Below are 18,866 nucleotides of genomic sequence, written 5' to 3'. Positions count from 1 at the left end.
GGGACCAGTGGACTTAAGCTAAGAATTTTAGTCTAGTCCCCTTGTGTCCCACATGAAGTATTTGTAGTGAAATTACCTGTTGGACCATAATGCAGTTGTAAGTAGTAAATACATACTAAGTAACTTTTTGTTAGCTCCAGAGTAGCCTGATAGTACTTGAGAGTTCTACAAAGCCAGCAGAGTAGGAACTGTGATGTGAACCAGAATGAGTAACATGGAGCACGATGTCAGTGGTGGAGGGTGAAAATGTTAACGGATCTTAATAACATTCATTGAAAAATACCATTTTATAGCTTGGACCTTTCTTCACTCAAGTGCACTAATAATTATGTATGTTGCTTGAACAACTAGCATTCCTTTGGACCATTGGACTATGAAAGTCTCCAACAAGAACTTGCTTTAAAAGAGACAGTATGGAAAAAAGTGTCACCTGAGTCAAATGAGGACATCTCTACAACTGTAGTGTATAGAATGGAAAGTCTGGGAGAGAAAAGCTAAAGAAATGGGTTCTAGATTCACAATGTTTCTTCATTTAACTTTTGAAACATCTTTAGCATTTGTTTATTTTTGCAAACTCTTGAGTATTTATTTTGAGTTTTTTTTTCCTCTCTCATCCTTGGGTGTTGGAGCCTTAAACCTATTTTTTTTTCTTATAATCTTTGTATAAAGAACTAAGTTTTAAAAGATTTGGTAAAAGAACATTTACAAATAAATGAAGCAAGTTTGCTTTGTTTCTTTTATTGCAGAAAGGAAAAAACTTAATTTTTTTAATTACATTAAAATTTTATATAGCCAGATAACCTCATTAAAGTATCATTTCTAAATTCTGAAATACACAAAATGAAATCATAAGTTTTGTTGCATTGTATTTCTAGTTTTAAAGTTGATATGATATTGATAGAGGCAATAGAAAAGACTTCCATGATAAATACAAGGCTAAAAAGGCAAAATAATTCCAAATTATTTTAAGAGCAGTAGATTGTGAAATCAGCTTCAGTTTATACATCTGTGTACTGATAGACTGGCTTTACATTTTTAAAATTCAGCTAGAATTTATTGAATTTAAAAATATATCTCCTCACTTCTTTGCTTTGCTATTTCTGTGTTTTGTTAGAATTTTCATGTACAGTAGTGTTTTACATGCCCAAACAGTCCAGCCAAAGAATTGCAGATGTAAGAGAATGACATGTTTCATTGTTATAAAGCTATAATGGTTACTTACTCAGAGGCAGAGACAATGAGTGTCTACAATATGGATTTTATTTTCATATTATCTATGTAACTTCTGTTATATTTAAGTATGAATGGTAAATTTTGATTTTTAGTATTTTTATCATCATAGTAATTTCATAAGTGCTAATCAGTATTTCCTTTGTGATAAATTATGACATATTTTGTCATATTTGAACTTTTAGAGTACTTAGGAAATGAATTTAGTCAGAAGGTATTAATTAAGTATGCAACTAAAATAACTGTTAAATCTGAGTCCTTCTGTTTGGTTATAAAAATGCAATATTGAGAATCAAAACTCATTTTCAAGAGAACCGTTGGTTCTATATATCCTGGCAAAGTAATTGTAAAGTACTATAGGATTTATTCACATTTCTTCCTCCATATATGCCATTCTTGTTTTTCCTGCAATTTAAGGTTTTTTTCCCCTTAATTCTTAGAATGTTGCCATATGCAGTAGGGCAAGTTCTGTAAAAGTGACTTCAGCAAAAAATAAATTTCAAGGAATAATTTAGACAATAGTGCAAATGCAGTTACAGAAAACCTTGATCATAGGCTTGAAGATTGTGAGACTGGGGACTTTGATATTAGAAAAAGAAGTTCCTTCCAAGAAGTGCTAGTCCAGAAGCCTTGTGGGCCAACTTATGTACTAAATTTAACATTTAAATAATTACATACTAAGTTTTATATAAAGCTTTTCCAAAGGATTTTATGGTCATTTGAATACCTTACAGTTCATTCAGATGCATTTCCTAACTGGATGTTTCTCAAAGCCTTGCCACTGCTGCTCTGCAATGTCACATTATTTTAGTTACAGCAGGGCCCTGTGATTGAGATGACTCAATGCCTTAACTGAAAGAAAAAAACAAAAAAACAAAAAAAGATTAGGTTTTTTAATCCATGTTTCAATTGTTTGTCACATCTTAATATTTCATTCAGAGGTTGGTTATTTTATACAAAGACTTAATTTTATTGAATAGGTTTTGAAATGAAATTGTTAATTTGTAATACTTCCTATGTCAGGAAGGCTGGAATGCAGATTTAAAAAAATAAAAATAAAAGCTGTGGTTAGAGGATGGTGCTAGAACAAGCAGCCAGAAGTATTTGTGGGAAGGTATTAGTGGAAGAAGAGGTAAGAACTGTGAATATCCTGTAAACTGCACAAAAAGAAAAAGAAAAAAAAACTTTGCCAATTTTAAGGATATATTTTGATTCCTTCAGTATTAATGTCTTTTCAAATAAAGTTTTTTGAAAAGTACCCAGTATTATGGGTTTAATTTTTGCCGTTACTGATTCTTGATATTCAAGCATTTACAACATAGCATATTTCTTTTTTTTCCCTGTTTTTCTTTCCTTTTTCCTGTTTTTTTTTTTCCATCAACATTTCATTTGAGATGCATATTCTTCTGAAGTACTTTGTTTTTAGTGTAAATGTTGTGCATTTTATCTTAGTGTTTGGGTTAAAACATTTGTGTTGTTTGGCTTTCTTTCATTTGCTTTGTATATTTAATAATGTACTTTATTTTCCAGTATGCCTACTTTTTGTATTGTACAATAAATTTATTTTAAGCCAATTTTATTGTTTTTTTTAATGTCTATAAAAACGACTCAACATTTTAAATACAAAAAAGAAACATTTCGGGAAAAGACCTTTTATGAAGATACATTAAAATATTTACTATTCTGAGGCTGCCTCTTAAGGGAATCTAAAAATACTCAGAAAGTCTTCATTTGATTTATTTTTTAAATGCAATATCATAGTCGGTTCCTAAGGGGGGGAGTGTTTTTTTTTATTTTTTTTTTAAGTTTTACCATAATTATTTGTTGGGAAAAAAAAGAACTTCCCAATTTTTATTATTTTGATAGATTTTTTAAAAAGCCCCATACCCTGCTTGCAAGGTTGTTTCTGCTTTCTGTGGAAGATTGATGTTACTTACTTTGTAGCTCTTAATTTTATCTGTTGTTGTTTAACTAGCAGGGGAAAAACATTGGTAAACAAATGAAAAGTATGCCTTGCTTTAGAATAAGATTGTTATTCTCAGTAGAATTTATATCAAGTAGAATGATCATGTTATAAAAATCCATCTAACTTCTTTCTTAAGAGACTGAATTTTCAAAAGGAAACTTCTGTATATTCCAAAAGTGGCTCAAAATATCCAAATTACACATACTGTGGGGATACATTGTAGGTCACATGCATTTCTCCATTTGGTTAAATCTGCAGTTCATATTCTGGAGCTGATTCCCCAAATATGCACAGAAGTTTCAAAGCTTTGAAAGTCATTTTCATTAACATGGATGCTATTTCTTTTGACTAGTTTGAGTATTATGTATATGATAAGTTACTAGTTAAAGTCATTTGCTTTTAGTGACACACTGGTGTTTTCACCCACTGGAAGCAAAGGAACAGGCTACTCAGTACTTGGTGCTATTGATCTGATAGGAAAGCACTTCATAGGACTTCATGTTTGGAAAGAACTGCTGACAAACACTGATGGTTTATATGGTGTGTATATAGCTTGTGTGTATTTGTGTATTTATCTCATCTATATATTAAATATGTTCTGAAAATGATAGCTGTTCTTTACACATACTATATTTTACATATTTTTTTTTAATTTTACCATATTCCTAGTCCAGGTTGTGTGATAAAAGGGGAGTTGAGCTTGGGTCCTTTGGCTTTGCAGGCAAGTGACTTAACAGCTAAGCTATCTCTTCAGCCCTGTAATTGTCCTTTTTATTTTTGGCTTTTTCAGAAAAATTTTTTTTGTTCATTTTTATTTATTTATTTGAGAGTGACAGACAGAGAGAGAAAGAGGCAGATAGAGAGAGAGAGAGAATGGGTGCCCCAGGGCTTCCAGCCACTGCAAACGAACTCCAGACGCATGCGCCCCCTGTGCATCTGGCTAATGTGGGTCCTGGGGAAATTGAGCCTTGAACCGGGGTCCTTAGGCTTCACAGGCAAGCGCTTAACCGCTAAGCCATCTCTCCAGCCCTTTTTTTGGCTTTTTGAAGTAGGGTCTCATTCTAGCTTAGGCTGACCTGGAATTCACTATGTAGTCTCAGGCTGGCCTTGAACTCCCAGCTGTCCTACTTCTACCTACCACGTGTTGGGATTAAAGGCATGCATCACCATACCTGGCTTCTGTAATTGACCTTTTTATAACTTGTGATTAGTAAAAGTCTTTACAATTACATGCCATATATGTAAAGCTATTTTGCTTAAAACTTTTATAGTAGCTTCCTAATCCCTTAATCATTAATTAAAATTAATAGGATACTAATTAACTTTTAGGTGTGTTGCTTTAAGCAATAACTTATAAGACATATGCTTAAAATGCATTAAAAATTAGCTATGAACTTGGCCTTCTGAAAACTCCAATTAGGGAACTTGGGGAGTAGCTCAGCAGCACAGCATGTGCCTGGCATGCATGAGCCTCTCCCAAGCTTGGCTCCCCAGCACTAGAAAATAAAGCTCCTATTAGAAAAGGGGAGCTGGTGCCGGCTATTTCTGGTAGTTGATCCCATAACACTGCTCAACTTCTAGTTCTTAAACTCATTATTTATTCTGAAATGTTTTTGTGAAGATTTTGTAAGCCAGGTCTCAGTGGCAACAAGAAATTATGTATATTTATTTTTAAGCCAATTTTAATATTTAAAACATGATTTTTCTACACACAATGTTAAAATAATGATCTTTGTTTCTCCAGATTACCTAGCTAAAATACATCTAAGTCCCAATACCTTAGGTGATTAAAATTGTCTATTTTGAAAAGCTTAACTTTTGGAAGGAATTTTTTTTTTTTGGTTTTTCGAGATAGGGTCTCACTGTAGCCCAGGCTGACGTGGAATGCACTTTGGAGTCTCAAACTCACAGCAATCCTCTTACTTCTGACTCCCAAGTGCTGGGATTAAAGGCGTGCACCACCATGCCCGTTATGGAAGGAAAATTTTTTACCTGAAGTAGTCTTTCTGTTTTTATAATGCATTCCTGTTGATTTTTGTTTCTGTACTAAAAGTATTTTTGGTCCTGCACTTATACTTGGAACTATGAGTTAATAATAAATACTGTGTTCTGTAAAGATCTGATGGATTGTTTTGCTTGTGTGCTGTGTATTTTAAAACATAGTTCAGTCTTTGTTGTTCACATTGATTTACTGTGATCTTGTGTAGTGTTTTAGTTTAGAATCACCCTATTGATGTTGGAAGATTTTCCAGGCTTCATAGCACCCTGGTTGTTCTATTAGCATATCTGTAATTTGTTTTCCTACTTTTTTTTTAATATTTTTTGTTCATTTTTTATTTAGTTATGTGAGAGTGACAGACATAGAGAGAAAGACAGATAGAGGGAGAGAGAGAATGGGCGCGCCAGGGCTTCCAGCCACTGCAAACGAACTCCAGACGCGTGCGCCCCCTTGTGCATCTGGCTAACGTGGGACCTGGGGAACCGAGCCTTGAACCGGGGTCCTTAGGCTTCACAGGCAAGCGCTTAACCGCTAAGCCATCTCTCCAGCCCTGTTTTCCTACTTTTGATGGGTTGGTCTATTATTGTATGTTTTGTTTGGGTAAGCTATATTTTTATGGAGGCGTATAATTGGCAGTGGTGAGATTAAGTTTCTTGACAGACTGATTGTACCATTGGGGATTATTAAACTATTTAATTGTATTCTCTGGTATTAGGTTTGCTGCAGTTAATAAAACCTACTAACTGTAGATGTGAATGTTACAATTATACAATAGTTCTAAAAATAAAACATTACCCTGAAACCTTTGTGTGAAAAGTAAATATAGCAGAAGTATGACTGTAAAAAGAAACATTGTGCCACTGCCTTTTAAAAGTGAATTCCTTTGGAGTTAGATTAAATATAAGTAATAAGATTCTAAGTAAATGAAAGGGTATTCAAATTCAAAATGATCATTTACAAAAGAAAAATGTTTTCTTTTTGTATGTTAGCTTTTTCTAGACTCAAAATATAACTATCTGCTTCTCATTTTTGTTTTAGACTGATCTGTGAAGCAGAATTTCCAATTTTTTCCATAGTACATATTATCTTACACATAAGTCTCTATTCCCCAAAATGGGGACTTAAAAAATTATTTGTCAGAAAAAAGTAGGTACTTGAAATGTGTTAATTTTTTTGTTTGTTTTAGTTTTGTCAAGGTAGGTTCTCACTCTGGTCCATACTGATCTGAAATTCAGTATGTAATCTCAGGCTGACCTTGAACTCATAGATTCTCCAGCCTCTGCCTTCTAAGTACTGGGATTAAAGGTATTTGCTACCACACCTGAGAGAGAAGGGGAGGTTGGAAGGGGAAGGCATGCCAGGGTCTGTTAGCCACACTGCCAACTCCAGATACATGCACCACTTTATGTGTCTGGTTTATGTGGGTACTGATGAGTTGAACCCAGATCATTAGGCTTTGCTGGCAAGCACCTTAACCGCTAAGCCATCTCTCCAGCCCAAAATGTGTTAATGTTTTAAAGCCTTTATTGACTCAAAATGCCAAGACTTAGTTGTTCTTAACAAAGTATTAGTTTCTGGTAGAGGGTGAAGCTCTGTAGTACAATGTGTGCCCAGCACTGATGAGTCCCTGGGTTCAATCGCCATTACCAAGGAAAGGTGAGAGGAAAAAAAAAAAAAGATTGCCTGGTTAGATCTCCTTAAGTCTTGACTTTCTTTCATTAAGTGATATGAATGATATATATATATATATATATATATATATATATATAAAACCATGGAAAAAATTATTGAACTCAGCCCAAACTCTGTTGTCCATCTGTCTATGTACACAATTTACAATTTGAAAAAATAAATGAATCAGCTACTAGGAAGATTGCTTAGCAGTTAAAAGGCACTTGCTTGTAAAGACTGCTGGTCTAAGTTCAATTCCATAGTCACACACACAAGAATGACACAAAATGTAGTACACTAATTTCAAGCACGCGTGCACACATACATGCACGTGCACACTCACACAAATAAAAATCAAATACTGCTTTCAATGAATATTAGAATTGGGACTAATAAACATTTCTCAGTGAAATTTTGTTGGCATCTTGAGGAAATTACAAGTAATTGTGTTTAAGTTCTAGGTTGACATACTGTTAAGCCTCAATCATACCAATAAAAGGGCTTTTCTTTTACTGTTTATGGTCTCATAGAATATCAATAGAATGATCTTCAGGAGGGGAATAGAGCCTAAATTTCTATTACCTGTTTGTGAAGTATTTTAGCTTTGACATGCTATTCCAACAGAATTAGGAGAACATTTGGTTGTCTTCTACACTTGTAGGAGAATGAAAGACATTGGTTGTATTTCTAGCTAGGTGATAAGGGCTTATGGAGCTTTCATTTTTATTTAGGCTCTGCTCGGCAAGTTTACTTTCCTTCACCTGCCCTGTAGCCAGTATGACAGTTTAGTTGGTGGCCCTTGCATGCTGGTCTTTGTCATGTAGTCTACTTTCTCAAATCTCAGTGCAGATAGCTAGCACCTGAGGCTCTAGAGAGAGGGCTGCTATTCACACATTATGCTCTGGTAGCTTTGCAAAGTCTTACCAGGTGCTATTGTGAGATGGACCAAAATTTAGGTCATCTGCAGAAGTTCTGCACAGTAGAAAATAGATGGGATGGAGACTTTCAGTTTCTGCCATACTGCTGTGACTTCCCGACCACCACCAATGTTGAGCATTAGGGTCCCACTGTGCGGTCAAATATGGCCCATCACAGGTTTTCTGCCCTAGAAACCCATTAAATTTCATCATAAATATTTTTAATATTTTATTTGCAAGCACAAGAGAGAGAATAGGTATGCCAGGGCCTATAGCCACTGCAAGCAAACTTCAGATGCATTTGCCACTTTGTGCATCTGGCTTTACATAGTCCCTGGGAAACTTAACTGTGGTGGTTAGGTTTTGCAGGCAAGTGTCTTAACCACTAAACCATCTCTCCAGCCCAATATTTTAATATTTTTGAAACAGTATTTACTAGTTTTGGGACTAAGTTTTTTTTTTAATCCAAGTCTGAATAACATTGTGAAGAGATTCCGTATTTCTTATAATTTCTGGTGGGTGGGGGGGGGGTGTTGAGGCAGGGTCTCACTCTAGTCCAGGCAGACCTGGAATTCACTGTGTAGTCTCAGGGTGTCCTTGAACTCACGGCAATTCTGCCTCTGCCTTCCAAGTGCTGGGATTAAAGGCGTGTGCCACCATGCTTGGTTCATACTTGTTTTTTTTTTTAAGTGTATTTTGTTTTTATTAGAGAGGGAAAGACAATAGGTATAAGGGCCTTCTGCCACTGCAAACAAACTCTGATGCATGTGCTACTTTGTACATCTTGGTTTAGCCATCTTCCCGGCCCTATTTGTCATTTATATGGAGTTTAATTTTTAATTAAAGATTTGAAATAATCATGTGTTCCTATAATTGGCACTAATTTAAAATGAGAGAAAAATATTTTTTACCTATGCCTGTGGCTTGAGCCAAAGACCTTAAGGTCCAACATTCTTTGATATCTTTCATGGGAAGCTTAGCATTATAAAGACGTGAGCTAACCCACAGTGATAGTTCTCAACAGTATGGGCTGGGCCCGGGTAGCCTGGGTTTGCAGACAGTCTAGATTGATAACTTTGATAATACACTTTGCTCTACATTTCCCCTTTGCTTCTAATGTCAATAATTTTAACAAACTAGCCAGCAAAGTTCACGTAAAATACTTGCAGAAACCAACCATGCAGCATCAAAGTTTGAATAATATGGCTTCTGGGATCATTGTAATAGCATTTATTGTGCTTAATATGGGTCATCTATCAGTGTAGTAGTGGTGGAATGTAGATAGGAAATTAAATCCAAATTTGATTATAGAGTGTAAAAAGGTTGTTCTAAATCTTACCATTAAAATCATTTTTAGCTTTTTTAAAGATGTGTTTTTCATTGTTTAAAAATGTTCATACATATTACAGCACTAAATAAAAATTACTATGTTAGCACAAAAAGTTGATGTTTGCTTTTTTACTCTTAGAAATTATTTTAGAAATTCTACTTTAAATATTTTAAAGTGCTTGTCTTGCAAACGGGAGTATCTGAGCTCAATTCCCAGGACCAAAGTAAAATGCATGCATGCGCCTGTAGTCTCTGGAAGGCAGAGACAAGAGGATCCCAGGAGCTTGCTGGCCAGCCAGTCTAGACTCACTGGTGAGATCCAGGCCAACGAGAGACCTGTGTCAAGAAATCAGCCTTGTTCCTGAGGATCACACCAAGGGCTGTCCTTTCCCCATCACTTGCATGCACATGAACACCACACATGTGGAAGACTTTCAATTTCCTCCTCTAAATGTCTCAGCTAAATTTATTAAAGATCTCAAATTTAGGGAACTGAAGAGGTGGTTCAGTGGCTAAAGGTACTTACATAGCCATGTTCACTTCCCCAGTACTCCCACAAAGCCAGACAAAGGGGTGCAAGCATCTGGAGTTTGCTTACAGTGGCAGGAGGCCCTGGCACAGTCTTCCTCGTTCAAATAAGCAAAAATATTTTAAAAATCTTCACCTCTGATCTCTTAGACCTTTCCTAGAGTAGAATGTTAATGTGTCCATACATAAGCAGTTGTCTTGGTTACACAGTGGAGCTCCACATACTTGCTTATATCCATACTTGTTTTATGCTTTGTGGGTTTGATAGAAAAGCTGGAGTGCTCCAGTGATAAAGGTGGGGTTTCTGTACTTTCATAGAGCCATTGTAGTTATCCTTGTATCAATATTTGGCTCTGACTTTAGTGACCTAACTATTAGCCCACTCACAACATAGGGTGCCCCACACAAACTGGACTACTAAAAAAGTATGTCTTTTCTGTATAGTTCCAGGTCAGCCTGGGCTAAAGTGAGACCCTGCCTCAAAAATAAATAAATAAATCTGTCCTTCCTCAGATACTCTGGCAAATTAGCAGTTACTGTGTCCACTTTAAATTGCTCTTTTTCTGGTATTGCTTTTGTAATACATGTAGCATGAATGTTTAAATAGTTAAATGTTCAAACAGAAAAGTACTTCTATGAAGTTTGTTTCCCACTTGTGTGACTAATATATAATTACCAGATTTTTAAAAACTTTCTAGGTAACAGGAATTTTGGTTTTCTCTTGTGTTGTTTTCTCTTTATTTCTGGTAGCTAGCATGTATGTAGGTCCCCTACTAATGTCCAAATTTTGATCCCCCTGTGTGATCCATTAAATTATTTCCATTAGTCTTTCCTGCCAAGTAAGAACCAAGAGGAAAAAAGGTTATTATCCTCTCATAGCTTGTAACTAGTTTTGAATATCACACAATTAAACTATTCAGTCAATTTAATTTGATGTAGCAATTCAGATCTATGTAAATTAACTTGTCATTATTACTGTGTAATGTTTGTTCACTGATTCAGACCTCATTCAGCCAATATTTATTTCTAACCTATTATGTGCCAGAAATTGGGACCACACGGTGGTAAATGAGATATTTGCCCATCCCAGGAGAGACAAAGAAGAAATAATTACTAACATAATTTAAGTGATGGTAAATTGATTAAATACTGTTGATTGTAGATGTTTTAATTATAAAGAAAGTGAGTTACAAAATGGTATACGTGCCGGGTGTGGTGGTGCACGCCTTTAATCCCAGCACTCGGGAGGCAGAGGTAGGAGGATCGCCGCGAGTTTGAGGCCACCCTGAGACTCCATAGTGAATTCCAGGTCAGCCTGGACCAGAGTGAAACCCTACCTTGAAAAAACCTAAAAAAAAAAAACAAAAAAAAAAAACAAAATGGTATAAGTTACACTGGGCATGGTGGAGCATGCCTGTAATCATAGCACTTGGGAGCTAGAGGCAGGGAAATCAGGAGTTTAAGGTCGTCATCGGCTACATAGTGCACTGGAGGCCAGCATAGGCTTTATGTGACACAAGGTATACAATACAGTTAAACGTGCTATTCAGATCCTACCTCTTGGAAGAAAGAGGAATAATCAGAAATAATCAGCGATGTCTTTATTGGTTTACGTTTTTAAAAATGTAATCAGATGGGATAAGGGCTAGAAAGGTGGAGTGCTACGAGAGGAGTGGTAAGGCTTCGTTAGTCTGAGTAGCTGGGAAGGTAGAGTGGGATTGATAGGATAGTTGGCTTAGAAGGTCAGCACATTTGAGAAGTTGCAAGAGACCAAGTGTGAGGAAAATGCAGTACGCTGAGTGTACAAACGGGTTGGAGGTAGAACTACCTTGTTTAGAGTGGATAGGTTTTTTTGAATTTCAGTGTACATCAGAACTGATTTTTAAGGGGCTGGGGAAATGGCTCACTGGTTAAAGGCACTTGCTTACAAATCTGCTGGTCCAGGTTTCATTCCTTAGCCACCCACATAAAAGCCAGGTGGGCATTTGTTTGCAGCAGCAAGAGACCTTGACAACCTTCTCCACTCCTTCCTCCCTCCACCCCGCCAAATTGAAGGTTTTAAGAGTCACATTTAGTTTTTAAACACTGGGAAATACACTAGAGGGAGAAAAAGAATGTAGCAGGCAGGGTATGATGGTGGCTTGGCTAGAGGAAGGCCAATGGAATATGTGTTTCAGAGCTAGGATGGGCACAGTATTGGGTGGGGAGAAAGGAGATGTCAGGGTGACTGCCAGGTTTTTAAGAGGCGCTCCAGGGCCGAGGTTGCTTAGTAGAAATCTTGGAGGAGCAAATCTTAGAAGGATGGGAAGAAACTAGCCGAACTTGGGCCATTATATCTGTTAAGTATTTGACTAGGTTATCAGAAGGTTAGTTTAATAGTGGCTTAAACAAATGGGGTTTTGACTAACATGACAATGTAGGGGTAGAGAGATTCCAAGACCGGTGCCATCAGTAAAGTGAACTCTGCCAACCATAGTGTAGTGTGTTGGCCTTAAGACCTCATACCTGTCACCTTAAGCTGTAAACTGGCAGTTCTAACTTTGGGAAATAGCAAAAGTGAAAGGAGAGAACAAGTGACACCTAAACCAAGGGGAAAACAACAACAACAACAAAAAACTTAGCCAGGCGTGGTGGCACACGCCTTTAATCCCAGCACTTGGGAGGCAGAGGTAGAAGATCACTGTGAGTTCAAGGCCACCCTGAGACTCCATAGTGAATTCCAGGTCAGCCAGGGATAGAGTGAGACCCAACCTCAAAAAAACAGAAACCTCTCTCAGAAGGCTGCCTAGCACTGCCTGGTCTAGTGACGGGATTGCAGGAACACATGCTATCCCTGACAAATAGATCTTGGTGAGGAAGTGGATACAAGCAAGCAAATGGCAGTGCGCCTCTGTCAGACATTTGTGAGGTGTCCGACAGCTAGTGATGTTGAGTGAGCAGTTGCATACGGACCTAAGCTTAGATGCAAGCTGGAGATGCAGCTTTGTGGGCATGAGAGTATTTAGATCTGTGGGCCTCTGTGACTCTGCTTAAGAGATTGTCAGTGAGAAGTAAAGGGTGCAACAGATCTCTCAGTGACTCCCAGAAGGGATGCCCACTAGGGAAACTTGTCCATCAAAGAAAACCCAAGGGGATTAGAGTCATAGAAGGAGCATTGGACTGAACGCTGCCGAGAATTAGCCAAGGGGAAGGCTGTTTACATGCTTCCTTTACTTTTTCTTCTCATTGTAATAATAGATGATAAGGTCTTTTTATTTATTTTATTTTTGGTTTTTCGAGGTAGGGTCTCACTCTAGCTTAGGCTGGCCTAGAGTTCATTATGTATTCTCAGGGTGGCCTCAAACTCATGTTGATCCTCCTATCTCTGCCCCCCAAATGCTGGGATTAAAGGAGTGTGCCGGCATGCGTAGCCGATAAGGTAATTTTTATTGTAGGGTAACTTGCCCTCTTTTAAAAAAAATTTTTTTTACAGATTTATAATGTAAAGGTCAGATAACTTGGCAGCTGATAGAAACGAATCAGGGCTTGAAGTGGAAGAGAGGAGAGAGGGCCAGACAATGTACAGAGACAGGATGGCCAAATAAGGTGGTGCCTAGGAAGAGAGAGCTCTCGGATAAGTGGAGGATTAGTCTTGGCTGGGAAGAGCGCGTTCAGTAGAACAGGACAAGGAGAGAGGCAGGCGGCTTACAGACCGGAGGCTTTCCTTTCTCAGGTTCTATTTGCCCAAAGTGAAGGGAGGCCTGAGGAGAACAAGCCACGGGGTTGGAGGTGGACTGCAAGGTTTCTGAGCACAGAGAAAAAGTAGAGGTTAGGGGTTTGTTATTGGACAGGGAGAACAGGAGAGTTGGCAATGTCCTCAGAATACTGAGGTGGTAGCCACAAGTCGTAGCCATGGCAACCCCTTGTTCCACTCAGTAGCCTGTAATTGAATCTTGATCAAGACAAGTAGATTTTCAAAAGATAAGGTGGCAAGAAGCTTATGGCATATTTATTTATTTGTTTGTTTTTTGAGGTAGGGTCTCACTCTAGTCCAGGCTGACCTGGAATTCACAATGTAGTCTCAGGGTGGCCTTGAACTCCCGGGGATCCTCCTACCTCTGCCTCCCAAGTGCTGGGATTAAAGGCATGCACCACCATGCCTGACTTTATGGTTTATTTTTATCAGCAGGCTTTGGAATCTACATTAGACTTACTACTACACAAAAGACCGTCTTTTAAAGGTGTTACCCTGCCCCTTTTTACAATTTGGTTCTACTTAAAGAACGTTGAACTAGTATAAAATACTCAGTGGGTTGTGTATATAACGTGGGTTATGTGCCTTGCCCAGACAGTTTATGTACAGAATAAAAATACTGCTGGTAAGAATTGCAAATGCTAGGCATGGTGTGATGGTGCATTCCTGTAATCCCAGTACTAAGGAAGCAGAGGCAGGAGGATTACAGCCAGTTTGAAACAAGTCTAGGCTATTTAACAAGACCCTGTCTAAGAAGAAAGCATTGTAAATTTAAGTGCTAAAGCAATGATAAGGCCCTGAGCACGGCGCTAGAATGACTTGCGTACATAGCACACCTCAAGTCTTAAACTGTTTTAGTTTCTGAAGAACTTAAACCATCCCATTCTCCAGCATAAATGCATTAGAAGAACTTGATAGTAGAGTGTTAATAATGATCAAATTAGATGGCTGTGAAAGTGTTTTGCAAGAGCACTCGAGCACCATTTCCATCTTTGTGTGTGTCCTCTAAAGCACACACTGAGTTGTTCAGTATAGAGCTGTGAAGCAAACATAGGGCTAAATGTGGCTCTCTAGACCAGTGAACATTAGGGATTTTATTTTTCTTTTGGTGTTTTGAGATAGGCTTGGATTCACACTGTAGTCTCAGGGTGACCTCAAACTCAGTGATCCTCCTACCTGTGCCTTCTGCCTGCTGGGATTAAAGGCATGCGCCACCATGTCCGGCTCAGGGGTTTTATTTTTCTAACATCAAAAAAAGTAGTAAGTTTATATTATGATTGAAATAAGAAAATGTGTGTCCAGTTGCACTGTTTTGTTATAGCAGCAGGGTTGAAGGCATTCTGAGAAAGACCATGAAATTCTGAATTAAAACCATCATCAGCCCTGTTACTGCTGCTATATAGGACTTTGTTTTTCAGCAGAAATAGCACCTTCTCTCTTTTTGGGGAATCTTGTATTTATTTTTAATTTACCTAAGACAGGGTCTTTGTAGCTGTATTTGGATTTGAATGGCCCAGGTTTTTTCTTTGAAGATGCACACAAGTATTTGGTGACCCATTTCTTCTTTTCTGATCTTACCAGTATCCTTTAGTTCTTTGACTGTGGAAGTTTTATATGTTTCTTTTTCTAGTTATAATAAAAATTGCAAGCAAACATAACACTTTCTCATCCCCAAGCCTTGTCCTTTGAACATATGCAAGTATACATTTGTGCAAGGGAAGGAGGAGACCTGGAAGAGTGGACAAGGACTGTTGTTAGAGCGGTGCACATACTCAGGGGTCTGCCACCGGAACCTTTGCTCTTTACACTCGTGATTCTGCTCGTCTGCCCCTTTGCTTAGTTGGGAATGTTTTGTAGAACACACAGCTGTACCGTCCACAGCCTGTTGTGAAAGGAGCGATGTTGTGAATGCCCCGGCGTCCTCAGCCATTGGCTTTACTAAAGGAACATGAACCGCTGAGATAAGAAGCTGTTGATTTTCTGCCAATGCCGTGTAGCTGTATTTGTTTTTCTTCTCATTAACCCCAAACTGACATTTCACATTTAGAGATCAACATGCAAAGAATCAAGACAGTCTTGAACATCTTGACACTAGCCGTGGCTTTGATATATCAAGCTGTATTCAATATATTCCCCTGTTTAAAACAACTTTGGTTAGCATGTCAGTGAACATCAGTGCCTCTAATTTCTCTGTAAATCATTTCTTAGCTACAGTTTTCTCTCATCACACATTTCCATCTTTGTATTGTATCACTAAGGAAGTCCCAGTCTTTGCTAGGGAATCTTTTGGCCTAGTAGATAGGCAGAGGTCGTGGGCACTGACCCTGGCATCCGTCAGGCAGACTCTCTGCCACTTGCCAGCTCTGATATCCTGCTAGTTTAAGCGGCCTAGTTTCAGCTTCCTGGTCTCTGGATAATAGCACATAGTAACACGGCCCTTGGCTCAGCCAAGGAGAGGAGGTGCTTTGTATTTTTGTTGTAAATATTTCAAATGTTGTGCATAGTGAGATTTTTAAGTTAAGGCTTTGTAGTTTTCACATGCAATTACTCATTGAGAAACTTTGAAAATGATTGCCATGCTTGACCTGTTTTGTTTTTGGTTTTTGAAGGAAGGGTCTTGCTCTAGCATAGGCTGACCTGGAATTCACTATGTAGTAGCAGGGTGGTCTCTAAGTCATGGTGATCCTCCTACCTCTGCCTCGACCTTGGATTTTTAAAGTGACATTTCTGTAAAGTCAAAATCATCACCTTCAGAGTAAAATTTGCTACTTGACTTCTGTATTAAAATTATCCTATGAGAAGCTGTCGTACTTGGGTAAAAACCTGGAAATAGGTTCATGAAATTGCTGCTTGGCTTTGCCTATAAAGGGTCATCTCTTAATCTTCTGATCCGATCATGCCATTTTGGATTAGTTATGTCTATATATAGTATGTTAATAGCTCTGGCCCAGTAAATCACTGAGAGCTTGGGGACATGCGGCCTCAGGCCGAGGCTGTGTCTAACCATAAAGCACTAATTTTGCTTTACACATCTCTGCAAGTCTTAGGCTTAGAGTGAAGGAAAGAGGGAATGTCTTTGATCACATGCACATCACACGGGGTTCTTTTACTATCATTGTTGGCAAAGCAGTTAATCCACATATACTGGCAACTTACATTTTTTTCTTCATGGTATAATGGGTTCATGCTTTTTAAGCTTGACAGAAAAATATTTATGAAGTCTGAAAGCTTACTGTCATTTAAAAGCTAAAAATGGCTGAATTTTAAAACGAATTGGATCTGTAGTCATGATTATTTATTTAACAGATGAAAAACTATCCATTAGTGACAGCAGACACTTCAGAGAGCTGGAATTGAGAGCACAGCTTACGTCAAACTGCAGGTGATAGAAATAGAAGGATGGTTTTTCAGTTACCTGCTTTTATTCATTAAATCATCCCAACAATGCCAAATTAGTCTTTTTATGAAGACAGAACTAAGGATGAAAGACAAGGACCACTCAGATTTGCAGCTGTCAGAAAGTAGCAGAGTTGATATAAAACCAGTGACTCAACCTCCTTTTCTTCTTTTCCCATTCTTCTGCTCTCCTGACTTTTATGAATTAGTTAAATGCTCCTTTTGATTTCCTTCTGGTCTTAGGATAAGAATATTTGGTGTTTCAACATCATTATGGTCAAGTTGTACACACTCAAGATGTAGATATCTCAGTTTGGTCCCAGTCATATCACTAATTCATGTTATGTGGTCTTGAGCCAAGGGTCTTAATCTCAGTAGTGCTAATAAAATAGAGCCATCTACATATTTTATATCCAGCCTCTTAGAGGTTAAAAAGTAATTATAACTTAATATTGAATATTCATGGTAATGTTCCACTATACAACCACAAATGTGTGATTTTATATAACTGATAACTACTCCTGTAAGTAGAGAGTCAGCAGTTTTTGAGAGGCAGAGACAAGTCACAATTCAACGTCTGAAGTTGATAATAAAGTGGTGGGGTAGAAGAATTCAGGGTCTGTTGTTTTAGACTAGTAAGCTCATTGGCATCTCCACCCTGCTCCTAGCTGCTGGGAAAAGTGAGATTTTGACACGCCAGGCACGCCAGCGTGAAGTGAACTCATGAACTGTAACATTTTTGTCCCGCTGTTGTCATGACTCTGTACACATAAACCCAGATAAGGCTGTCTGGTTCTGACACGTTTCCTCAAAGAGATTGGATAAGAAAAATGCAGTTCTGGAAAGTCTACAAGATGAAGGGAACACTGTTAACATTTAGTTTTATAAATTTTTAATGGCTGCCTGCCCAAGTGGAGTATTTCTTTACCATGGGGAGGTGTGTATATTTAACAACAGAGCCCTGGGCCTATGCTGTTACTGCTAGGTGTTGTGTGTTTCTAAGTAATGATTTGCCAAAACACTGGTGTGCCTCTGGCAGTTACTGGTAACACTGTTTTCTGGACCTTGGCAGTCTTGTTTTGGCAGGTATTTTTATTTATTTATTTATTTATTTATTTTTTAATTTTTATTTATTTATTTGAGAGCGACAGACACAGAGAGAAGGACAGAGAGAGGGAGAGAGAGAGAATGGGCGCGCCAGGGCTTCCAGCCTCTGCAAACGAACTCCAGACGCGTGCGCCCCCTTGTGCATCTGGCTAACGTGGGACCTGGGGAACCGAGCCTCGAACCGGGGTCCTTAGGCTTCACAGGCAAGCGCTTAACCGCTAAGCCATCTCTCCAGCCCTATTTTTATTTATTTTTAAATATATTTTATTTATTTGAGAGAGAGAAAGAGAGAGAACGGGCACACCAGGCCCTCCAACCATTGCCAACGAACTCCAGATGCATGTGCCCCCTCATGCATCTGGCTTACATGGGTCCTGGAGTGTCAAATTGGGAACCTTTGGCTTTGCAGGCGACTGCCTTAACCACTAGGCCATCTCTCCGGACCTGGTAGGTGTTTTAAAATGAATTCACCCCCAGTGTCTAGGGAGAGGGGGTTAGCAATGAGCCAACATGAAGGCTGGCATATCTGTCGTCTTTGCATGGCCATGGTCACATGCATGGCATGCGTCAGTTTATCTGGGAGTGTTTGTGGAGATTTGAACAGACCAGGAAATGGACTGTCCCTGAGTAAACTCAACAGTTCATCAGTTGTCTTGAGGATTGTTAGTTTCATTTTCTATCTTGGCATCTTGCTCATAGCTCATTCCATGATGATTTATATAAACTTTTAATGTGTAGGTGATGTGGAGTGTGATGGCATATACCTGTCATGTTGGCACTTCACAGATGGGGACAGGAGGCTCTAGAATTGGAGGCCAGACCATTTGGTGCCTTTTTCAAAACAAAACAAGCTAAAATGTACGAGAAAGAAAGTGGTATATGTGGTTTCATTTCTAAGTGGTGCTGAGCATTTGCTGCTTCGTAGCACTTTCCTGTCACCCATTTTGTTATCAAACAAACTCCTATCTTGTGGTTTGGACCAAAATTAGC

At 38.3% G+C, this 18,866-nt stretch overlaps 1 protein-coding gene across 3 annotated transcripts in view; it reads left to right on the top strand.

The window, feature by feature from the left end:
* Gls (glutaminase) overlaps positions 1 to 18,866 on the top strand; it is a 72,706-nt gene that overhangs the window by 44,954 nt on the left and 8,886 nt on the right. Inside the window, exon 15 of one of the 3 annotated variants that reach the window (XM_045147899.1) lies at positions 352 to 2,488. The exons of the other annotated variants lie outside the window; for them this stretch is intronic. Within the exon in view, the coding sequence (XP_045003834.1) occupies positions 352 to 498 (147 nt within the window). The 3' untranslated portion in view covers positions 499 to 2,488. Of the gene's footprint in view, positions 1 to 351; positions 2,489 to 18,866 lie in introns of those variants that run through there. 3 annotated transcript variants of the gene reach the window in all.

Source organism: Jaculus jaculus, chromosome 4, assembly GCF_020740685.1.
Source record: "Jaculus jaculus isolate mJacJac1 chromosome 4, mJacJac1.mat.Y.cur, whole genome shotgun sequence".
In the NCBI taxonomy this organism is placed as follows: Eukaryota; Metazoa; Chordata; class Mammalia; order Rodentia; family Dipodidae; genus Jaculus; species Jaculus jaculus.
This window is presented reverse-complemented; position numbering and strand designations above follow the sequence as displayed.